The following is a 25,881-nucleotide window of genomic DNA, read 5'->3' as shown; positions in this document are numbered from 1 at the left end:
CAGCGTGATTATGAGCTTGGATTCTCAAGCCAGGCCGCCTGGGTCAGTCCCAGCTAGCCACTTGCTCCCCAGGTGATGTTGAGTGTATCAGTTCAGCTGTTGGTGCCTCACTTCCTGGTCTATAACACAGGGGTCCTGAGAGTACCTCCCTCACAGGGTGCTGTGTGGATTTGTGCATGTCAGCGTGTATCGCAGCCCTGGGCCCCACCCAGGACATGCTCAATAAACACCACGGGGCTTCCCTGGTGGCGCAGTGGTTGAGAATCTGCCTGCCAATGCAGGGAACATGGGTTCGAGCCCTGGTCTGGGAAGATCCCACATGCCGCGGAGCAACTGGGCCCGTGAGCCACAATTACTGAGTCTGCGCGTCTGGAGCCTGTACTCCGCAACAAGAGAGGCCGCGATAGTGAGAGGCCCGCGCACCGCGATGAAGAGTGGCCCCCGCTTGCCACAACTAGAGAAAGCCCTCGCACAGAAACGAAGACCCAACACAGCCATAAATAAATAAAAATAAATAAATTAAAAAAAAAAAAAAAACAAACACCACGGATGCCCTCTTCATCTCCATCATTCCTTTGCAGATTTCCCAGGATGGATGCTCCACGAGTTCATGCTTTTGTGTTGGGTCATTCGATCTTCCAGTAGTTCTGCTTTCATTTAATGTCTTTTCTCTGAGACACATTCTACCATTCCAGTACTGTATAAATGTTGTTACGAATAGGTACTAGAAAGAATCATTAGCATTTGCTGTATTTACCATGTACTAGGCATTGCGCTAAGTGCTTTATATGCATTATCTTATGTAATGTTCCCATAAAGTGGCCTTAAGAGTATAATCACCATTACTATCAACAGATGAGGAAAAGGAAGCTCAGAAAACTTTAGACACTTTCCCAGGATCACACAGCTGGAGGGACTGGAATTTGGACCTCTTTGTCTGATGTCCCTCTTCCCCCCACCACCTTTTTCTTGATTTATTATTTCCCAGATTTAGGGATCGTTTGCTTAAAACAATGACTATTAAAAAGCACCCTGGAGCAGGGTAAGACCTCTGAACTGTGCTCCACGAGTCCAGGCTTCTAGTCTCAGCTTTGCCTCTTCCTGCAGTGGGACCTCCATCAAGTCACCTGACACCTGAGTCTCAGTGTTTTTACTGGTAAATGCAGGGCCTTGGTCCAAGTGTCATCTCTGAGGTCTCTCTTCTAAGCCCCTGGTTCTCTGTGTATTATCAGGTGACTATTACAAAGGAGCCTCTTCTGAAAGGAGTTGAACATTCTTGTTTTTGCCAAAAGCATAAAATGCTTCTGTGGCAGCATGTGAATTCCCGGATGACTCCGTTAGTGTTTTTGTGTGTTGCTCAGGTACTCCAGGAGCAGATCCGCGCCCGGGACAACATTAGCTATGGAACAAATTCTGCCTTAAAGACTCTGGAGTTGCGGCAGCTCTCCGGCCTGGGAGATCTCCGGGGACGAGTGGCCAGGTAGGTGGTCAGATGTTCGCGCCTCTATGTATCAGGAGCGATTTTTCATCAACTGCATTTTAGTGGGGAGTATATTCATGGAACCCCAAAGCAAATCCTTTGCTTCTTCTAGTACATCCTCTCCTTTGCCCATAAAATGTAGCGGTGGCAGTTAGACCTTGTTTTGAGCAGCCCTGATTTCTTGTGCTTCTGTAGTTGGAGCTGTGTGTGCAGGAGTCGATGAGGGGAGGGCTCAGTGGACCTGAGTAATTTGCTAGGTTAATGTTATGTTTATGGAGCGCAGTAATACAGAGTTGGGATGTACAGTTTGTGTGTCTTTTTAAAAGTTCACTTTTCTCGTCATTCATTTTTGTTTTATTTTCTGAAAGTATTGGTCCATGGTAGACTGTACATTTGAAAAAGAAATCTTTCCCCTCAGGTAGGAGGAAGAGTGCTGTTCTAGGCACTCACTACTGAACGTACTGACGTAGCGTCCCTGTCACCTGGGAGCTTGCTGGAAGTGCACAACCTCTAAAGCATTTGCAGACCTCTTCTGCCCCCTGTTGCTGTTCAGGGTCAAGCACGAGTGTACACAGGAGCTGTGGAGATAATACAGGATTCAAATCATCCTGAGGCGAGAATGAAGGTGGCCTGCAAAGGGTGGGAGGGGGAAAAGGGGACCCACAGGATCCAAGGCCTCTTTGGGGTGTTAGTGGGTATTTGTGCAGACAATACATGAAGGGCCCTGAATATTGGGCCTGTGTATTTGGGTCCACTGGATGAACATCTATCTCACATCAGAGGGCTCCTGGTGCTACACTTGTGTGATTTTCTGTCCTCATCTGGGTGAACTCCAGTCTCAGTATGGCCCTTGGTGAGAGATACCCCGTTGACCCCCTTACCTCTCTCTAGCCTCTCACTGTACCTTTCAGCAGTAATCCACTGCTTGCTGTTCCCTGAATGGGCCATGCTCTCCTATATCTGTGCCTTTGCACATGCTGTTCTTGTACCTAGCATGCCTTTTCCCCTTCTTTTCTAACTTCTAGTCAGCCTTTAAAATTCAGCTTAAGTGTCGCCTCCTCCAGGAAGTCTTCCCAGGTACCCCACTCTCTGTTCTATTGAGTCTCTCTGTTGTCTTGGGGTGGAGTACCGCATCTTTTATTTTTGTGCCCTCAGTGCATAGAACAGTCTCTGGAAAACAGTAGGTACTCAATAAATGTTTGTTTGGATGAATTAATGATTTGGAAAAATCACTGTAATTGGACTGAAAACACTTGAATCTTTTCTGTGGAGATCAGCTGAAAAGAAACCCCAGCTCTGTTACACCTCTCAGAACTGTGAGTTGAGGAGCTTCAGAGCTACAAGGCAGAGTAGGAACTTCAGGAGAACTTTGGAAATTTTCCTGGTCACTTGAGATGCAGATGAAGATTAAGTGAGGCGATATATGTAAGAGGCTTAGTGTGTGCATGGGATGGAGTGACTGTAGAGCAAATGGGACCTATTATTATCTCACGAGCAGCAGCAGTGAAATTATCCTCATAATACTGGTTCTAATTACAAAATTTTGAAATACTTTCAGGAATTTTACATTTTTCTTCTGCAGTTTCTTACTAACTTCTCTACCCAGCTTGTTCTTTCTCTGTAACAAATGCTTTTACTCCGAAACAATAAAAAAAAAAACGCGTTGGAAGCACCACATATTTTTGCTTTGTTTTGTGGCTATATTCATCTTTGTCCTGGAACGCTAATGAGACTTTGTTGAAACAAACTCATGTGAAATAAAAATTCCTTGGCAAAGTTTTAGTTTTCTTGCATTGATTATATCATGGTGTTGAAAGGGTATGAACTTTTACAGTGATAGTCTTAAATTACTAGGCTGCAATATTATTTCAGGTTTTATCTTATAGTGTTCATGGATCCATTGGTGAAGTAATTGATAGGAAACAGGTCCTGATTCCTCCCTGGAGATCCAGCTGGAAAGGGCAAAGGCAAATTCTCTATGGAGGGGACAGACACCCCTACCCCACTAAGCAGAACACACCCTAAACAGGACTGTCTCAGAGAGTTTCCTACCCCTCCCTAACGCAGAGCTCAGAGTTTAGCTTTCCTGTTCCTACCGAGACATTTGGTCCATTATTTGGCTTATCATCTTCATTTGTCCAAGACTCAGTGGCTTCATCCACTTTCCTCTATGAGGTCTGTTTGGATGGTATCAGAGCCTTAGAGGAGAAATACCTGTATACTGAGGCAGGTGTGCAAGTTCCCTCAGGGTAAGCAAGTCCTGGTGTAAAGAAAAAAATAGATAAATTGGATATCACATCAAGTTGAAATTTTTTGGCCATTATAAATAATGCTATTTTGAACATTCACGTACAAGTTTGTATGGTCATATGTTTTCATTTCTCTTGGATGTGTATACCTAGGAGCGTAGTTGTTGAGTAATATGGTAACTCTGTATTTTACCCTTTGAGGAACAGGACAGCCAGACTGTTTTCCAAAGTGGCTGCACCATTTTGTGTTACCAGCAGCAGCGTATGAGGCTCTGGTTTCTACACATCCTCTTCCACACGTGTTATATGTCTTTTTGATTATAGCCAAGCTAGTGGGTGTGAAGTGGCACCTTGCTGTGGTTTTGGTTTGCATTTCCCTAATAACTAAACGTGTGAACATCATTTAATGTACTTATTGGTCATCTGTATATCTTCTTTGGAGAACTGTTTATTCAGATCCTTTGCCCCTTCTCAAATTGAGGGTTTTTTTTTTTAATTATTGAGTTGTAGTAGTTCTTTATATAGGCTAGATACAATTGTCTTGTCAGATATCTGATTTGCAAAAAATTTCCCCCATTCTAAGGGTTTTCTTTTTTTTTTTTTTTTTAATTTTATTTATTTATGGCTGTGTTGGGTCTTCGTTTCTGTGCGAGGGCTTTCTCTAGTTGTGGCAAGCGGGCGCCACTCTTCATCGCGGTGCGCGAGCCTCTCACTATCGCGGCCTCTCTTGTTGCGGAGCACAGGCTCCAGACGTGTAGGCTCAGTAATTGTGGCTCACGGGCCCAGTTGCTCCGCGGCATGTGGGATCTTCCCAGACCAGCGCTCGAACCCGTGTCCCCTGCACGGGCAGGCAGATTCTCAACCACTGCGCCACCAGGGAAGCCCTAAGGGTTTTCTTTTTATGTTCTTGATTGGGTCTGCTTGGTTCTTTAAAAAAAAAAAATTCTGTCTCTTTATTGGTGTTCTCTGCTTGATGAGACATTGTCATTATCTCTTCCTTTACTTTTTAAAGCAAGCTTCCTTTATTTCTTTAATCATCTATATTTATAATGGCTGCCTTGAAGTTTTTGTCTTTTAAATTTGACCTCTGTGCTCTCTCACAGGCAGTTTCTTTTGCCTGCTTTTTTCCCCTATGTCTATTTCACATTTTCCTGTTTCTTTGTATGTCTTACAACTTTTGTTAAAAACTGGATGTTTGAAAAAATCTGCAAACAATAAATGCTGGAGAGGGTGTGGAGAAAAGGGAACCCTCTTGCACTGTTGGTGGGAATGTAAATTGATACAGCCACTATGGAGAACAGTATGGAGGTTCCTTAAAAAACTAAAAATAGAACTACCATATGACCCAGCAATCCCACTACTGGGCATATACCCTGAGAAAACCATAATTCAAAAAGAGTCATGTACTAAAATGTTCATTGCAGCTCTATTTACAATAGCCAGGACATGGAAGCAACCTAAGTGTCCATCAGCAGATGAATGGATAAAGAAGATGTGGCACATATATATGATGGAATATTACTCAGACATAAAAAGAAACGAAATTGAGTTACTTGTAGTGAGGTGGATGGACCTAGAGTCTGTCCTACAGAGTGAAGTAAGTCAGAAAGAGAAAAACAAATACTGTATACTAACACATATATATGGAATCTAAGAAAAAAAAAAAAGGTCATGAAGAACCTAGGGGCAAGACGGGAATAAAGACACAGACCTCCTAGAGAATGGACTTGAGGACACGGGGAGGGGGAAGGGTAAGCTGGGACGAAGTGAGAGAGTGGCATGGACATATATACACTTCCAAACGTAAAATAGATAGCTAGTGGGAAGCAGCTGCATAGCACAGGGAGATCAGCTCGGTGCTTTGTGACCACCTAGAGGGGTGGGATAGGGAGGGTGGGAGGGAGGGAGGGAGACGCAAGACGGAAGAGATATGGGAACATAGGTATATGTATAACTGATTCACTTTGTTATACAGCCGAAACTAACACACCATTGTAAAGCAATTATACTCCAATAAAGATGTTTAAAAAAAAAAAAAAGAAAAACTGGATGTTTGGGGCTTCCCTGGCAGTCCAGTGGTTAAGACTTCGTGCTTCCACTGCAGGGGGCACGGGTTTGATCCCTGGTCAGGGAACTAAGATCCTGCATGCCATGTGGCACAGCCAAAAAAAAAAAAAAACAAAAAAAACAAAACTGGACGTTTTAGGTAGTATTTTGTAGCAATCCTGGATACCGATGCCCTCAGGCTTGTTTTTGTTGTTTGTTTGGTTAGTGACTTAGCTGGACTATTTTAGTCATGTCTGTTTCTCCTGCAATATGAAGCCTCTCATGTTAGGACTGATGTCGGTCCTCAGACACTGCAGTCAGCCTGTGATGATAGTGGTTTTACCAAAGCTCTCTGTGACCATCTCTTCCCCTCATATCTTATATAGCTGCCTGCCTATGTTGGTGTCACATCCAAATCTTAGGTTCCACTAATTCCTGGCAGATTGCTCTACTGTTTTGTTTCTTTTTTTTTTTTTTTCTGTTTGCTTACTTTTTTTCTTCTTTCCAAACATATGCTTTTTAATTATTTTTATTGTATTATTACACAACCTAGTATCCCCAATATAATTCTTTTTTTAAAAATTGATGAATAGTTGATTTACAATATCATGCTAGTTTTAGGTGTACAGTACAGTGAGATATATATATATATATATATATATATATATATATATATATATATATATATATATATATATATTCTTTTTCAGATTCTTTTTCCTTATAGGGTATTACAAAATATTCAGTATAATTCCCTGTGCTATATAGTAGGTCCTTGTTGGTTATCTCTTTTATATATAATAGTGTGTATATGTCATGTTCTGCTGTTTTTGACAATGTCCTGGGATGTAAATTTCTATGTAGTCTGATTCAATTAAATTATTGCCAGCACTTAAGGGCTTAATGATGTATACATACAATAATTATATATATAATAATTATTATAATATGGAAGATGAGCAACTTAATATTTTAAGTGTCATTGCCTTTTTTTTTTTTCAATTTACATTAGCTTTATTGCTGTTGATTGAAAGAGAACCAAACTGGAACTAGAGATATTTCATACGAATGTCATTCACTACAATTTAATAACTAGCAGAAAGTAAAACAAAGAAAGCCCGAAAACCCAAAGCACTCTATCAGTGGTTATGCAGAGATGGGCACCTAGGAATTTAAGTTGATAGAGTTGTAAGATGTGTTTTTTTTTTTTTTTTTTTTTTTTAAATTTATTTATTTATTTTCGGCTGTGTTGGGTCTTTGTTTCTGTGTGAGGGCTTTCTCTAGTTGCGGCAAGCGGGGGCCACTCTTCATCGCGGTGCGCGGGCCTCTCACTGTCGCGGCCTCTCCCGTTGCGGAGCACAGGCTCCAGACGCACAGGCTCAGTAGTTGTGGCTCACGGGCTTAGTTGCTCCGCGGCATGTGGGATCTTCCCAGACCAGGGCTCGAACCCGTGTCGCCTGCATTGGCAGGCAGATTCTTAACCACTGCGCCACCAGGGAAGCCCAAGATGTGTTTTTATATCATGAAACCTCTTGATAATGCCAATATTTTGTTAGGCCATGGATAACACCCATGTTGGAGGCTTAGATTATGATACAGTAGTCCCAAGGGAATACATTCCAAGACTCCCAATGGATGCCTGAAACCAGGGATAGCACTGAACCCTATATATTCTATGTTTTTTCCTATACATACATCCCTATGATAAAGTTTAGTTTATAAAGTAAGCAAAATAAGAGATTAACAATAAAATAGAAAATTATAACAATTTACTATAACGAATGTTATGTGAATGTGGTCTCTCTCTCAGAACATCTTATTGTACTGTATTGACCTGTGTAAGGTTGCGAGATTATAAAATGCCAATGTGAAGAGATAAACTAAGGTGGACGTAGGCATTATGTAAGTGTCATTGCCTTTTCAATGCCATATGCCACCATCTCATAAGCTGTAAGAGAAGATCTGCCTAAGCGTGGTGGCCCAAGTCATGTCTGTTGCTAGACCTTCGGGACTCTGTTCTGGACTTCTGACCACCTCCCTGCCATCATTGATCAGGTAGCCAAGTGATAGAGTCAGTCTGCCACCTGATGGCCACAACCAAGAACTGTACCTGGGAGATAACAGCTGCCCAAAGACCCGAAAAGGGAAAATTTGCAATGAGTGCATTATCGGTTCATCCATAATATAACTTCAGGATGAAACAGGACAACTGGTCAGATTCATTGCAAATTCTTGTTTAACTAAAGCAGCTGAGTCACACACGCAGCTATCTTCGAGCCCCGAGGCTGCCTTTTATGAGTGTGTTTCTCTAAAAGCAAAGAATGATGTCTTTGATTCAATACTAGCTGAGAGAGTAATATTGCTTATCCTTTTTTCATGTATATATATATATATATATATATATATATATATATATATATATATATATATTTGAAATGATTTTAAACTTATAGAAAACTTGAAAGATTTACCAATTGTTAGCATTTTACTTACTCTATCATTATTACAAGTAACTTACTCTATTATTCTTTCAAAAATACATTTTTTCCTGAAACATTTGAGAATACATTGTTACTAACCTAAGAAAACCACAGTTGATTTCACTGTGTATATTTCCTGATGGGAGGTTTTGGTATCCCACCCTGCATCCCTCCCTGCATCCCCTGCCTACCCTGCCCTTGTACTTATAAAGGAACAGAAATGGTATATGCTTGTGATAAACAGTCAGAAATACTATGAAATACATGAAGTAGAAGAATGGAGGCTCACCAGCTCCTAGCTCTGTTTTACTTCTTAGAGGTAATTAATGTTAACAGTTCAGTATCTGTCCTTTTAGACTTTTCTCATACATAATTATAAGATAATTTATCATTACAGTAATGTAATGATTTGCAGTGTAATAATTACCTAACAGTGGGATTTTAATTTTACAAAGTATTCTACATGCTATTCTGCCACTTGTTTCTACATAACAATATACTGTGGGCCTCCTCCTAGTATGCACACAGATCTGGCATACTTTTTAATCGGATAGAGAGTGTTCTGCTATATGTATGTACCATATTTGAACATATTTAGCCCTCCTGTATTAATGGAAATTTATGTAGTAGTATTTGTGTTTCCAAGTGAGACAAAATATGGAAGCCAAGCTATAGCTAGTGCAAATCTGTGAGCCATGAGCTTTGGGATCATTCTGAGACCTTTTCAAGTAACTTCTTCAAACATAGTCTGTCCCTTGAACAACTTTGTAAAGATGGTGAACTGGTCTGATGTAGTGATACCTGACAGTTTCTAGCCAATAAGCTTCTATTTGGATTGGAAAATAATGCCTTTCTATAATATTTTTGTATTTCATGGTATGTTAAAACCTCAGATTTCCCCAAATATGATTTAAATAATGTTTTGCTTAAAAATTGTGAACTCAAAATTAAAAAGAAGGGTCTGTATTTGGTGTTGTTTTTAACCATCATTTGTGGAGTGGGGATGATTGTGAGGAGTAAATGATCTAATATATGTCATGTATCTTGTACAGTGCATGGTACGTAGTACTATTCCTTAGAGTCATTCATTTGCAAATATTTATTGAGCCCCTACTACATGCAAGGCAATGTGCTAGGCACTAGGGTTTTAGTGATGAAAAAGGCAGTTGTCCTTCTTTCTTAAATGCAGCTTATATTCTTTCTAGCAGGAGAGAGAGACATTAAATGAATTATTGCAAAATAATTATTTTATTTCACTTATGATTCTGATTTGTAGATTTGGGGGGGGTTCTGTAGAAATGATATCATCTACAAATAATGACAATTTAATTTCTTTTTCTGATCCTCATTTCCTTAGTCTCTTTTTCTTGTCATCTTGTACAGGCTAAAATCTTCAATACAGTTAAGTAGAAATTGTGGTAGTGGGCATCTTTCTCTGGTTTTCAACTTTAATGAGAATACCTCCAGAGGTTTTCCATTTTTGGATGATAATCAAACATGGGTTTATCAGATTCAGGATGTTTTCTTACATTCCAAATTTACTAAGAATCTTTATAATTTGCATTGAGTTTTCTCAAATGTTTTTTGCATCTGTTCAAATCATCAGATAATTTTTCTCTCTTAATCTGTTAATGTAAATTTAGCAAGATGGCTATATATATCAATGTACAAAGGTCAGTTTCCTTACTGTAAACCAATAGCAAACAACTAGCAAACATACTTAAAATGAAGATACCATTTAAAATAAAATCAGAGAATGTGTAATAACTAGGCATAGATCTAACAAAAATTATTCAAGACTTCTTGAAAAATTTTTAAAATTTGATTAAGAAATAATAAGAGGGGCTTCCCTGGTAGCACAGTGTTTGAGAATCCGCCTGACAATGCAGGGGACACAGGTTCGATCCCTGGTCTGGGAAGATCTTACATGTCGCGGAGCAACTAAGCCCGTGTGCCACAGCTACTGAACCTGCGTGCCACAGCTACTGAAGCCCGCACGCCTAGAGCCCGTGCTCCACAAGAGAAGCCACCACAGTGAGAAGCCCGCACACCGCAATGAAGAGTAGCCCCTGCGCGCCGCAACTATAGAAAGCCTGTGTGAAGCAACAAAGACCCAACGCAGCCAAAAATAAATAAATAAAATAAATAAATTTATTAAAAAAAAAAAGAAATAAGAAACCATTAGTAAATAGAAATGGGTATTATATTCAAGGGTAGGAAATCTTAATATCTTTAAAAGTATCAGTTTTCACAAATTAATCTTTAGAATCAATGGAATTCCAATTAGAATTCAGAGTTTTATGGAGAAACTTGATAAGATGATCCTAATGTTTATATGTCAGGGTTTAGAGTAAAAAAATATCCAGGACACTTCTGAAGATGACCAAGGAGGGGAGACTTGCCCTACCAGATGATAGCAAGACTTGTTAGGAAACTACAGTAATTAAGATGGTATGTTGTTGGCTTAGGGATAGAGAAACTGAACAGTGGAATAGGATAGAAAGTCCAGAAATCGAACCACACATGTCTGGGACTTTGGTATATGTGATAGATGGCACAGCAGATCAGTGGAGAAAGGAGGGATTGTTCTGTAAATGGAGCTAGAAAATTTATTATCCATATCAAAAAAGATCCTTTTTTTCCTGCCTCACACCAGATACAAAATTCACTCCAGATGAGTAAAGGACTTAAATGCTAAACATAAGACTTAAAACTTTTAATAGAAATAAAAGTTTTTCCATGGACCGGGGCGGGGGAGGGATGGTTTTGGGATGATTCAAGCACATTACATTTATTGTGCAATTTATTTCTATTATTATTACATTGCAATGTATAATGAAATAATTATACAACTCACCATAATGCAGAATCAGTGAGAGCCCTGAGTTTGTTTTCCTGCAACTAGATGGTCCCATCTGGGGATGATGGGAGACAGTGACACCCGAAGTGTGTTGCTTATGTCTAGTCTACTCCGTAATCTTGTTTTGGTTGCTGTCACTGCAGAAAAGTCTGCAGGATGTTGGAAGTGGAAGCAGGCTTTTCAGTGCTTTTGTGGCAATCTCAGGCTATTCTGCCTTCACCTTAATCCAGAACATATGAAGTTGTCTCAGACATACTTTTAAGGCCACCGTCATTTGCAGTCTCAAGAAGTTGATCCTCTTCTAGTGTGGACAAAGTCGATTCACCTGGCTTATTCACAAATGGGTCGCGGATCCATTCCTTCCCAGTTTGGGGGTCTTTTGTGGTTGGGAGGTAATGCTCAAACTCTTCTGAAAGCTGAGATAGGTGATCATGCACCAGCTGGGAGAAAGAAGGCCCTGGCTCAGTCTCTTTCAAAATCTCTGCTAATGTTTGAAACATGTCAAAAATCCCAATGTTCACTCATCGCCCCCTTAATTCCAGTTTGGCTTTGAATGCAGCCACTTTATCTGCCGACTGGAACACAGTTGTCGTTCTCCCCTGAAGTGACAGATTGAGTTCGCTGAGCAGGTTGAATATTTCTCACAAGTAAGCAAGTTTTGTGACCCATTCTGTGTCACTGAAAGGTGCTGCCACTGGTGACTGTTTTTCTAAAATCTCTGGAGCGGCTCTCGTAACTCAGAAACTCTGGCCAGTGATCTACCTTTAGAAAGCCATCTCACTTTTGTGTGTAAGAGAAGACGTGTGTGCTCTACGTCCATCTCCTCACAGAGCTGCGCAAACAGACGTGAGTTCAGGGCATGTACTTTAATGTGGTTGATAATTTTAATCACATTCTGCAAAACGTTGTTAAGTTCAGGTGACATTTTTCGGCTAGCCAGCATTTCTCTATGGATGACACAGTGTGTAGACTCACATTCAGAGGCGACCTCTTTGACCTGAGTAGTGAAACCAGAAAGCTGTCCAGTCATGGCAGCTGCTCTGTCTGTGCGTATAGTGACACAAAATGACCAATTCAGTTTTCCTGATATGTAATCATTCAAAGACTCTAGTAGTTCTGCAGCTGTGGTGTTGGTTGGCAACAAAAGTGCACATAACATATCCTCATGCACATCCTCCTGAAAAATGTATCGCACAAAAACAAGCATTGTTGCCTTGTTGTCAACTTTGGTAGACTCGTCAACCTGGATTGCATACCATGGTGACTCATTAATCCTCTCTAACAGTTGTGCCTTAGTATCCTCTGCTGTTTCATCAATTCATCTAGTTATGGTGCTAGCCGAAAGAGGAACACGTGCCACCTTTTGAACTGCAGCCTCTCCTAAAAGTTCACAACAAATGTCCTTAGCGGCAGACAGGATCAACTCTGCACCAATAGTAAAGGGCTTCTTAGCTTTAGCAATGCAGACACATTTCATGCTCTCAGTGCAGACACATTGGATGAAGTGGTGACCTTCAATAATTGCTTCTGTTCTTCGTGTTCATGTTTTTTTCTTTTGAAAAACTCCAGAGGCTTGTCTTTTAATGCAGGGTGCTTGGTCTCCATGTGGAGAAGCAGTTTTGAAGGTTTCGTGCCTTTGTTGGATAGCCGGTTGCCACGTATTATACAAAGCGGGCTTGGAGAATGTGAATCACCTGTTGCAATGAACCCATAATTTAAGTAGGACTCTTGGTATTTTCTTTTAAATGCAGCTTTCTTTTTGTTGGCAGTCTTAGAGGCTTCTGCTGTCTCATCATTGGGTCTTTTCAAAGAAGCTCTCCAGCAGCGTTTGTTTGTTACTCGTTTTGGCTAGGGTTAGCTTGTGGGCTTACCAAAACTGTGACTGAGATAAGTGCACAGTGCGGGGAAAGAGGCGTGGGTGGAAGTGGTAAATAAAATAATGGGCGGGCCATGCGTGGACTAAAATAAGTGTTGGATTCTGACTTAAAGCCTGCCATCAGATGCAACGCTACAATTGAAGTACATCAACTCACTTGCCACTATAAAGCCTGCCACCAGATGCAGCTTAATTGTCACTTGCCACTCACTGATAGGGTTTTGATATGAGTCTTCAAGCAGTTGATTTCTTATGGTCTCTGTGCAGTCAAACGTCTCTGCTAATGATAATCTGTATTTGCAGCCACTCCCCAGCACTAACATCGCCACCTCAGCTCCACCTCAGATCATCAGGCATTAGGTTCTCATAAGGAGCGCACAGCCTAGATCCCTCGCATGTGCGGTTCACAGTAGGGTTCGCGCTCCTATGAGAATCTAATGCCGCTGCTGACCTGACAGGAGGCGGAGCTCAGGCGGTAATGTGAGTGATGGGGAGCAGCTATAAATACAGATGAAGCTTCGCTCACTCGCCCCGCCGCTCACCTCCTGCTGTGCAGCCCGGTTCCTAACAGGCCATGGACCAGTACTGGTTTGTGGCCCAGGGGTTGGGGACCCCTGTTTTAGACCTTTAGGTAGTGGAGGATTTCTTCTTGATATAAAAGGCATTGATAGATTTGATTATTTTAAAATTTAAAATGTTGCTCATCATTCTTAAAGAAGAAAATAAGAAGTTACAAATTGAGGAAGATATTGGATGGTAAAAGGTTAGTGTCAAGAATATATAAAGACCTCATACAAGTTAATAAGAATAATGCAAACAACCCAATATAACAATGGGTAAGAGACATGAACTGACATCTTACCAAAGAAGAAACACATATGGCCAATAAACCTGTGAAGAGATTCAACATCATTGGTTAATGTTGAAATGAAAATTTTAAAACATAACAATATATGCTTTTTTACACCCAGTTGATTGGCATCTGAAATATCTGAAAATGCCAAGCATTAGAGAGGGTGTAGGTGCCTAGGATCTCTTACCCATTGCTAGTAGGAGGATAAATTAGTGGGGTCTGATATTACCTCCCAGTGTTGAACATACACCATAGTCTGTGATCCATTAATTTCTGCCTGACATACACGGTTGTGCTTGTACCACAGGAGGGCATGTTCATAGCAGCATTGTTCACAATAGCAAAATCCCAAAATAACCCAAAGTGCCCATCAGTGGGAGTATGGACAAATAAATTGTAAGAAACTGTAGAATGTTTTTCTGTAGTTAAAATGAACAACAACAGTGGCTATAACAATATAGTTGAATCTTAGCAATAAGTGAAAACAATAAGTATCAAAATATTACATATGACATAATGGCTTTTGTAAAAGTTGAATTCAACTAATGCACACATAACATACTTTCAAGAAATATATATATATATGTATATATACACACACATGCATATGTGTGTGTGTGTGTGCAATACAGTCTTAAAAGGAGAACAAGGGAATGATGACAGGATTCAGAATAGGAGCAGTTATTAAAAAATAATTAACTGAATGAAGTGAGCCATGCATGGACTAATGATGAGAACGTGCCATGAAACAAGGATTAAGAGATTAATGATAATCATGATAATAGTAATAGTAATAATAATAAATGTTTATTATAAGAAGTTCAGTAAAAGAGAAATATGGGGCATCCTGAAAGTGTGTACTTGCTGTACCTGATCCACTCTGTGGGCTCCAGGAAGGCTTCCATAAGGAAATGACTTGGGTGCTTAGCTTGAGGGATGAATAGTAACTAAGCAGGTGAAAAGGTCAGTGAAGAACACTGCAGACGAGAGAACAGCCTGCGTCAAGGCCTTGGAGTGGGAAGGAGTGACATGAGTTCAAAGCCCTGAAGTGTAATCAGTGTGGCTGAGGGCAGAGGAAAAATGGGGACAGAATATAGGAGATGATGCAGGGAGGTAAGTGGGTTGGGACCAACTCTTTCTGAGCGTTTTAAAGGATTTTTGTTTTATCCTAAAACAGGAAATTGTTTAAGGAATTTATACAGAATTTAATTAGTTTGATTTTTCTTTGCTCACACTTTTGTTTCTTTGGGGTTAATGCCTAGATTGAAAGGTACATAGAAATATATTCGTGTTTCAAGATTTGGGGTATATACTGCCAAGTTGCCCTCAAGAAAGCTTATAAAATATACTTTTCCACCTACCGTGTGCGTTATAGCATGATTGTACAAATGCCAGCCTTGAGCATTAAACATTAAAAAAGATTTCCAGTATAGAAGGAGAGTGACATAATTGTTGCCTTGTATCTATTTTATTATGAACATTGAAATTTAGAAAGTGCATATATGCAGTTTGTCAGATTGTGTTTTAAAATGTTAAAAAATATTTTAGTCAATATTAAACATTTTTTTATCCTAATACTTTTTTTTTTCTGTTACTTCCAAAAAGGACTATAGCATTTTAGCCAAATGATTAAGCTAAACAAGTTGTTCAACTTAGAGAAAATGTGATTCAATACCAAGTAAGGACTCAAGAAGTTTGGAATAATTGAACTGGTAGCTTACTTTCTTCAGAGTCTACAAAACAATAAATTTTCCAAAAATTTTCTCAGTTTGCTCACTGTTGTTTCTTACATCCTACTCCTTCTCTCTGGGTGTTCTTTTCTTCTTACTGAAGTATATTATTTAATGACTTTTTCAGTATGGCTGTGTGGGTGATACATTTCTTAATCTTTGTATGTCTAAAACTGTCTTTATTTTGTACTTATTCTTGCATGATAGGTTGTTTCCGCTCAATCCTTAGAAGCTGTTTCTCCAACATCTTATGATATTTATTGTCTTCTGATATCTACTGTCTTCTGATATCAATTGTGTGCTGTCAGTCTTACAGTCAGTCAAAAAAGTCATTTTGTCTTTAGTCTCTGGTAGCTTTTAAAATTTTTATCTTTATCATGGGTTATCTGAATTTCACCATGTTCTGTTTATTTTTACTTATGCTACTTTGTATTCATTGAATACTTTAAAACACATGTCTTTTTTCAGTCTTAGAAAGTTGTCAGCACTCACACCTCAAATATTGCTTTTTTGCCATTCTCTCCATTTTTTCTTTTGGGACTTCTCAACCTCCCTTTGACTTACATGTCCTCCATCTTTCTTAACTATTTTTTCATGTTTTGATTTGTCCTCCATCTTTCTTAACTATTTTTTCATGTTTTGAATCTCTGTCTGTCTTTGCTGCATTCTGAGAGAGCTCCTTGCGACTATCTTCTAATTCACTGATTTTATCTTCAATCATGTCCAGTCATGTTTGTCAGCTCTATTAAGAAAACTGTTTAGCTTATTTCTAGGATTTCTCATTTTTTCCTCTTAACCACTTGTTCTTTTTTCATCTCTGCTTTTTAAAAATAGTTTAGGGACTTCCCTGGTGGCGCAGTGGTTAAGAATCCACCTGCCAATGCAGGGGACACGGGTTCGAGCCCTGGTCCGGGAAGAGCCCACATGCCGAGGAGCAGCTAGGCCCGTGTGCCATAGCTGCTGAGCCTGCACTCTAGAGCCCGCGAACCACAGCTGCTGAAGCCCATGAGCCTAGAGCCCGTTCTCCACAGCGGGAGAGGCCACCGCAATGAGAAGCCCGCGCACCGCAACGGAGAGTAGCCCCCGCTCACTGCAACTAGAGAAGCCTGCACGCAGCAACAAAGACCCAACACAGCCAAAAATAAATGAATAAAATAAATAAATTTATTAAAAAAAAGAGTTTTAAAAAAAAAAAAATAAAATAAAAATAGTTTAGAGTTCTCTTGATGGATGTTAATCTACCTTTGATTGTTGAGTACTTTAAACATTTGTATTTTAAGCTCATCTGATCCCAGGCCATACATGTGAGTTGAAGGAAAGTGGCAGTAGTAAGAATAGAGGCCACAGGAGTCTGGGCTCCTGTAATTTACTTATACCTTTAGGACTGTTAAGCCTGACATCTCTATATCCCTTTCCCTCCAAGACGGAGTGCTGCCCATATGCCCACCTCTATGGCTTGGTGTTCATGATGGGCTGCCCAGATTGCGTGGTCACTCAGTGACCCCTGCTTAGGCATGCAGTCTCTACTGAGCCCAGTAGCAAGCTGGCTGCTCCTTCTCAAAGCAGGAATGATTGTGTTGGAACAGGGCATGGCTTTGCTCTCGATTCCCAGGGGGTCATTCTGTGACTCTGCTGTTAGGGTTTGACAGAGGCTTCATAACCCAGCTTATCTGCCACAGATACTTTGGGCACCTTTGGAACTGCCAAGTTGTAAGGCTCAAGGGCAGAGCAGCTGGGACCAGCTGTAGAGCGTTCTGCTCTGGACCACACTCAAAGCATACAGCCTTACAGGTGCTTTGGTAGAAGGTTAGGAATAGTACTTTCAAATGTGGTAGAAGTTGCCTCCAAAATCCAAAGAGGCCCCGAACCTGAGAGGGCGGAGGTGGTACTACAGAGCGACAGACCACATCCGGCTCACTGTGTAAGCTTTTTTGTAATTGGGCTCTCACGGCATGTTCAGTTTTGTACTCGTGAGCATTGTAAAGACTTTGTTGCTTTGATGGTTACATCTCTAGTCTTATTAAGCAACATCCCTGTGGTTTAACTTAAAAACCATAATGAGAGCAGCTCTCCGAATTCATTCAAAACTCTGTTAAAAGGCATGATCCATGGTGCAGTTTCTTCGAGTAGGGTCATGCACTTTATAGTGTGTAAGGAAGCTTTAGCGCGTGTTTGAAGACTTTGATAAGAATTATCTTTGTCGTCTGCCCGGATAGATGTGACGCCAGCATAGCCAGACTCTCTGCTGAGCACAAAACGACCTATGAGGGGCTCCAGCACTTGAACAAAGAGCAACAAGCTGCCAAGCTGATCTTGGAAACGAAAATCAAAGATGCAGAGGGACAGGTATGACCTGTTTCAGGTACCTTTTTGAAAGTGAGTATTTGTTCTTATCGAAAAATAACATGGTGTTGATTATTTCCTGCCTGAGAAACTAGGTAGGGCACCCAGCACAAGCATGGTAAAAGCATCCCTTTTCCTCTTCCTCCTTCTGTTTCACTGGAGTGGCCCTTTGTAAGTATGCGACCAAAATGCCAAGATTTTTCAGTACAATCCTAATTTTAAAGATTCTTTCTCCTTGTTCTTCAAACAATTAACATGTTCCAAAAATTCTAAATTATATCTCCAAAACTACCTCTTACACAGGTAAGTGATCAAAGCATTGTTTTACAGGGCACTCGTCCCAGTTGGGGTTCAGGAAATAGATACTTTATTCATGAGTCTTATGGACTACCTCATCACATAGTTTGTATGTGGGAAAAGATTAAAACGAAGCTAGAGAGTAGACTGGCTAATAAATTTCAGAGTATTCCACCTTGCAATTCACAGATTAATTTCTCAAAGCAAAACTCTTGGCATTTCACAGTTTGTTTTTTGGCTTCTTAGAAGTTCCCCTTTGCCATAATGGGGCCTATCTTCTAGGACTTTCCCTACAGTGTCTGCCTTACTTGCTATTCTTCATTTAAAGAGAGACTGGTCGGGCTTCCCTGGTGGCGCAGTGGTTGAGAATCTGCCTGCCAATGCAGGGGACATGGGTTCAAGCCCTGGTCTGGGAAGATCCCACATGCCGCGGAGCAGCTAAGCCCGTGTGCCACAACTACTGAGCCTGCGCGTCTGGAGCCTATGCTCCGCAACAAGAGAGGCCGCGATAGTGAGAGGCCCGCACACCGCGATGAAGAGTGGCCCCCGCTCGCTGCAACTAGAGAAAGCCCTCACACAGAAACGAAGACCCAACACAGCCAAAAATAAATAAATTAATTAATTTAAAAAAATAAAAATAAAAATAAAGAGAGACTGGTCAATAAAATGGGGTATCTAGTCAATTTATTGGGTTAAACATACTTGTGTGCTAGCTACCTCTGATAAGGATCTAAAGCTACTTATGTAAAAAATAGTTATTATAAAACCTTGAAAAAAAAATAAAATGAAATAAGTCCAATAATTTTCTCTAAAGAAATGTGAGGACAGAATTATTAGATCAGAAAAGAGATGCTAAGGAAATACTAAGCTTTCTAGTAGCCAAACCGAGTAAAAAACATATAGAAATCCATAAAAAGAGACATAATTTTTCTTTGTTTCGGATCTGATAAATACTTATTCTGTGAATATCGAATTAAGGAACATTGAACATCAGAATTTTTGCATAAAGGCATTTCATAAAGGGCTAGTTTTATATTATTCAATACATTTTAGTAAAAAGACAAGGGAAATGGATAGGTAGTGGGAGAAAGGAGTAAGAGGGGTTATAGTTTAAAAATTATATATTCTGGTAACTTGATACGGAGGTAAATCTGGGACCTTGATGGAATTTGTAAGTGATAAGAATTCCATTCTGTGATTAGCAACCACACTGATGGTAGAAATTCCAAGGTAAAAATGACTTACATTTTATGCCAGCAGGGGGAAAGTAGTTCTCCTGGGCAGAAGCTAGGCTTGCTCATCAGAGACCTGTAGTTAACTGCTCAGTGCATGATTAATATTTTGGCAGTGCTACTGGTCTGATTTTTTTTTGGCTGTGCCACGCAGCTTGTGGGATTTCAGTTCCCTGACCAGAGAATGAACCTGGGCCACGGCAGTGAAAGCCCAGAATCCTAACCACTAGGCCACCAGGGAACTCCTCTGGTCTTGATTTTTGATGGGTGTGTATAAAAGAAAATGGTAGTGGAGAGATGAGGTGGACTCCTAAATGCATTTATGAAATTAGATTGAATTTAATGCCATTGACTAGAATACAGCTCACTAATGTTTTCTGAAATTACCTCTGAAAAGGTTTGATATGACATTTACAAGCGAAGTTTCTTTTCCAGATTTCTCAGCTTTTGAACAGAGTGGACTTGTCGATATCCGAGCAAAGCACCAAACTGAAGATGTCCCACAGAGATAGTAACCACCAGCTTCAGCTTTTGGATACTAAGTGAGTAATCAACTTAGAAACATCTGTTTTGGTTGAAGTTCTTCATGAGCTTACTCAATACTATAATTTTTTCCCTTTTGGTTTTTATTTATTGCACAAAGTGAAAACCATAATGGAAGTTCACAGGAAAATTTCCTTGTAGCCTGTTGCCACTTTACCTTCCTAATTATTGTTTTTAGTGATTGGGTAATAACCCGTCTGTTTATCCAACAAATATTTCTTGAATATGGCCTAGGTGCTGAGGATCCAGTAATGAAGAAAAACAGGCTCTGTTCTTATCCTTGTGGAGTTGATAGTCTAGGGAGCTGATGAGTATTAATCGAATAATGACCTAAATAGAGCACACTAAATATGGTGCATGCTATTATCACTAATGGTGATAAGTGCTTTGAATGAAAGATACGTGGTTGCGGTACGCTGAATAATGGTTCCTCCAAATATCACCACGTCCTAATCCCTGTGAATATTATATGGCAAACAGGGACTTTGCAAATGTGATTAAAGATCTTAAGATGAGTAGATGATACAGTGTTATCTATGTAAACCCGATGTAATAGTCCCTAGAGTCCCTGTAAGAGGGAGGCAGGAGGGTCAGATCAGGAGAGAAGGCCATGTGACAACAGAAGCGGAGATTGGAGTGTGATGTGCCATGAAGATGGGGGAGGGGGCCGTGAGCCATGGAAGACAGGCGGCCACTAGGGGCTTAGAAAGGCGAGGAAACTCTTCTCCCCTCAGAGCCTCCGGAAGGGACCACCTCTGCTCCAGTGAAAACTGATTTCAGACTTCTGGCCTTCAGAACCAAAAGGGAATGACTGTGTTGTTTTAAGCCACCAAGTGTGTGGTGACGTGTCACAGTAGCCGTGGGAAGCTAATACGGTGGTGCTGTGAGAATGCGTAACAGAAGCCTGGCTGTGGGACCTTCCGGAGGGGGCGATGTTGGGAGTGAGAGCTGAAGCTCGAATGGCATTCACGAGGAAAAGAGTGAGGTGAAGACACAGGAGATGGAATAGCCCGTCGCGGGAGGAATGTGACATGAAGGAAACTGCAGGGTGCAGAGGGGGCTGAACAGAGCGTGCTGGTGGGGAGTGAGGCTGGAGAGGAGGTGGGCCAGCACGCAGGGCCCTGTAGGCCGTGTTCAGGACATCTTGTTTCTTTCCCTGGAGCAATAAGGAGCCGTTGGAGGATTTTAAGCAGATAGGGTGATGCAGTCAGATGTATATGTTATTTTTTTAAAATGGCCTTGATTGCAGTTGGGAGATGGATCACAGGGGCTGAAGCAGAGATGGGGACGTCGGCTGGGGGGGGCATTGTTGCAGGCGTCTAGGTGAGAGAGGTCTGCACCTAGGGGCTGCTGAGCTGTCTAGTTAGGACCCTCTAATGTGCTATACTTTGCATTGTGTTTTAGTGATGCCTTAAACTGGACTTGCCCCCAGTGAAACTCATCTGCTGCTCATCTGCTCAATCACAGAACCATACACTTTTCCCTGTCATGAATCTTCATGAGCTTGGCATTTTGCTGCCAAAGCAGAGCCAGCAGTGACCATATATGTGTATGTGTGTGTTTGTGTGTGTATTTGACTTATTATATTTTTTTAAAGACGACTTCAGTATGGAACTTTGTTAGAGGCTTGTGGAAGTTTTAAATTTATTATTCTCCTGGTCTTGTATCTCATTCTCTCCATGCTTAATGCCATTTTAGGGTTATTGCTGATTTAACAGGAATTCTCTTATGAAAACCATGTTTCCTTTCCTCTAATTATCTGTATTTCTATCATTACTGAGTTATGGCACTCTTTCTCATAGATTCTTCAATCTTGCCAAGTACAGAAAGATCTCCCATCCCCTTCCTTCCATCGCACAGGAAGAAAATAAACATCTTAGTATTTTTTCTTCCTTAGTAGATATTATTAGTCAGCAGTCATAAACATCTTTATTTTTCTTCCTACAATTTAAAGTCCAGAAGTCTAGACACAAAGGCTGTTCACAGAGGTAAGGGGACCAAGCCTGGGGCCTGTGTGAGGTAGAAGGACAGATTAGAGACCCAAAAGGTAAAACCCTGGTTGGATGAACTAGGAGAAAAAAAAAATATTCCACAGAGACATCATAAGGAAACTTTCCTGTCGAAATCTTGATTCTGTGTAGAAGGGTAAAAGGTATTCCTTGAAAATTCAGGACCACAGTACAACCTTTATGTGGATTTAGAGTTAGAATTCACATTACCCAAGCACCTTGAAGAAACCAGAATAAGTAATTTATCTTAGAATGATCTTGATTTGGTAGTGGCCCGAGATGCCTGGCAGAAGCAAATGCAAATACTCAGTCTTCAAGTCTTCCCACAGACATGAAATTCTAAGGAACATGTATGTACAGTCAGAAGTTGTAGGCCAGGGGAGCTAAGATCCCACATGCCTCGCAGCCAAAAAACCAAAACATAAAACAGAAGCAATATTGTCAAATTCAGTAAAGACTTTAAAAATGGTCCACATCAGAAATTGTAGGCCAACACAAGGAAAAAACATAACATAAGTAATAGAGTGAGAAGAAACAACAATAAGCAGAATCAGACTTCTAAATACTGCATATATAGGAATTCTTGGATAAAGTGATGTGTGTGTGTATATGTATGTATGTGTATGTGTGGGTATTCACACACATACACATTTTGAAGGTACAACTAAGGAATAAGAGCTTACCAAAAATGAACAGTCAGGGGAATTCCCTGGCGGTCCAGTGGTTAGGGCTCTGTGCTCTCACTGCTGAGGGCCTGGGTTCGATCCCTGGTCGGGGAACTAAAACCCCACAAGCGACATGGTGTGGCCAGGAAAAAACCCAACAGAATTGACAAACAGCCGAATTGAGCTTCTAGAAAATATGATCATTGAAAATAAAAAGGAACTTCTTGCCTCACCTGACCAGGGAGCCTGAACAGTGACCCAGGTGGCCTTGGAGTCCAGCCTATAACCCTAGAAGTGGAGCCCAACCTATGGCCCCACTTGATTGCCGAGCAGAGCCTTTGGCTTTGCCCAAGCAAGGAAACCAACGAACAACCCCTCCTAAAAGCAGAACATACCCAGTGACCTTACCTGACTAGGGAGTCCAGAGAGCAACCCCACTCAACCACAGAGCACAGCCTGCAGCTCCACCTGACTGCAGGGTACAGCTGGTGGCCCTGCCTGACCAGGGATCCCAGCCAGTGACCTTACTCATCAGGGGTGCACAACCAGCAGCCTGCCCAGTTGTGGAGCCTCAGGCCCCATCATGGAGTCCAACCAGCACCAGCACCATGCTAGGGAACACAGTGACCCCACCGGACCAGAGGGACCTGCAGAGTCCAGCTGGTGGCTCCATTTGACTGTGTGACCCAGCCAGCAGCCCTGCCTACCCTGGGAGCCCAGCCAGTAGGATCACCTGACCGTAGAGCCCAGCCAGCAGTCCCCCACCACTCACACCTCAGCCCTGCCCAACTAGAGACCTAACAGACGTATGTAGAGCATTCCATCCAACAGCTGCAGAATATACATTCTCCTTAAGTGCGCACAGAACATTCTCAGGATAGATCATATGTTAGGTGACAAAACAAGTCTTAACAAATTAAAGAAGAGTGAAATCATGTTAAGTACCTTTTCAAACCAAAATGGTATGAAACTAAAAATTAACGACAAGAGAAAATTTGGAAAATTCACAAATATGTGGAAATTAAACAACACACCCCTGAACAACGAGTGGGTCAAAGAAGATCAAAAGGGAAATTCGAAAAATCTTGAAACAAGTGAAAATGGAAACACAGCATACCAAAACTTATGGGATGCCACAAAGGCAGTTCTATGAGGAAAGCTTACAGTGATAAACGCTTACATGAAGAAAAAAGAAAGACCTTGAATAAACAACCTACCTTTATACCTCAAGGAATTAGAAAAAGAAGAATAAACTAAGCCCAAAGATAGCAGAAGGAAGGAAATGATAAAGATTAGGCCAGAAATAAATGAAATAGAGAATAGGAAATAACAGAAAAACAATTGGGGGAAAAATCAATAAAATTGATTGATAAGCCAAATAGACAAAACTTTAGCTAGACTATCCCAGACAAAAAGAAAGAGGACTCAAATAAATAAAATTATAAATGAAAGAGGAGATACTATAACTGATAACAGAAATACAGAGGATCATAAGAGATTACTGTGCACAATCATATACCAACAAACTGGATAACTTAGAAGACATGAATAAATTCCTGAAACAACCTACTAAGACTGAATCATGAAGAAATAGAAAATCTGAACAGACCAATGATGAGAAAGGAGATTAAATCAGTAATCAAAAACCTCTCAACAAAGAAAAGTCCAGGACCAGATAGCTTCATGAGTGAATTCTAACAAACAGTTAAAGAAGAATTAATGCCAGTCATCCTCAAACTCTTCCAAAAAGTTGGAGAGAACCCTTCCAAACTCGTTTTACGAGACCAGCATTACTCTGATACCAAAACCAGATAGACATTACAAGAAAAGAAAATTACTGGCTAATATCCCTGATGAACATAGATGCAAAAATCTCAAAATGCTAAGAAACCAATTCAACAGCACATTAAAAGAATCATACACCATGATCAACTGGGATTTATCCCTGGGATGCAAGGATGTTTCAATGTACACAAATCAATCAGTGTGATACATCACATTAACAGAATGAAGGGTAAAAATCATACGATCATCTCAATAGATGCAGAAAAAGCATTTGACAAAATTCAACATCATAATAAAGACTCTCAACAATTTGGGTATAGAAAAAATGTATCTCGACATAATCAAGTCCACACATGACAAGCCCACAGCTAATTTAATACTCAGCGATGAAATTTTGAAAGCTTTTCCTCTAAGATCAGAAACAAGACAAGGATGCCCACTCTCACCAATTCTGTTCAACGTAGTGCTGGAACTCCTGGCCAGAGCAATTAGGCAAGAAAAAGAAATGAAAGGCATTCAAATCAGAAAAAAAGAAGCAAAATTATCCCTGCTTGCAGATGATATGATCTTCTAGAGAAAACTCTAAGGACTCCATCAAAGAACTGTTAGAATAAATGAATTCAGTAAAGCTGCTGTGCTCCATGGTCAGACTCCCAGGTTAGGTGGGGCTCCGCAGTTGGGCAAGACTGCTGGTTTGGCTTCCTGCCCAGGTAAGGCTGAGGAGCTTTGTTTTTGACGATATGACCAGGAAGTTTACTTATCACTTCCACATGTGTCCCATTGCCTGGCTTAGCCATATGGCCACACGTAGCTGCCAGGGAGGCTGAGAAGTGTAGTTTTGACTAGGTAGCCGTGGATCCAGTTCACATTTGAGGGTTTCTTTTTTTTTTTTTTTTTTTTAATTGGAGTACAGATGATTTACAATGTTGCGTTAGTTTCAGGTGTGCAGCAAAGTGATTCAGTTATACATATATATGTATTCATTCTTCTTCAGATTCTTTTCCCATATAGGTTATTACAGAATACTGAGTAGAGTTCCCTGTGTTATACAGTAGGTCCTTTTTGGTTATCTATTTTATATTAGTAGTGTGTGTATGTTAATCCCAAGCTTCTAATTTATCCCCTCCCCACCCCATGTTTCCCCTTTGGTCACCATAAGTCTGTTTGAGGGTTTCTTAATAGGGAAGAAGAGGAGAACAGATACTGCAGAGAATTGGGGGCTTCTACCACAGGGGGTGTTCATTTTATTATTATTATTATTAAGTCACATATATTCTTGTGTACTTTTATTACTTTCATAATAAAACTAAAAGGGGAGGCAGCAAGTGTGGGGTGTTATTTTAAGGTATGTGGAAAGGGAGAGTTATATAGGAATAGAAGTTGGGGTTTGTTTTTTTTTTAATTTTCTGTTTGGTTTAAATTAAGAAATATCT

The 25,881-nt window shown here is 40.6% G+C and overlaps 1 protein-coding gene across 3 annotated transcripts in view; it reads left to right on the top strand.

Moving 5' to 3' along the window:
• Positions 1–25,881, top strand: part of FAM81A (family with sequence similarity 81 member A) — a 53,629-nt gene that overhangs the window by 19,970 nt on the left and 7,778 nt on the right. For all 3 annotated transcript variants that reach the window (XM_036844434.1, XM_036844435.1, XM_036844433.1), the window contains exons 3-5: positions 1,362–1,480; positions 17,791–17,920; positions 19,882–19,988. In XM_036844434.1, coding sequence (XP_036700329.1) covers positions 1,362–1,480; positions 17,791–17,920; positions 19,882–19,988 — 356 coding nt within the window. The remainder of the gene's footprint in view (positions 1–1,361; positions 1,481–17,790; positions 17,921–19,881; positions 19,989–25,881) is intronic.

The sequence above is a fragment of the Balaenoptera musculus genome, chromosome 2, assembly GCF_009873245.2.
Source record: "Balaenoptera musculus isolate JJ_BM4_2016_0621 chromosome 2, mBalMus1.pri.v3, whole genome shotgun sequence".
Taxonomy (NCBI): Eukaryota; Metazoa; Chordata; class Mammalia; order Artiodactyla; family Balaenopteridae; genus Balaenoptera; species Balaenoptera musculus.
This window is presented reverse-complemented; position numbering and strand designations above follow the sequence as displayed.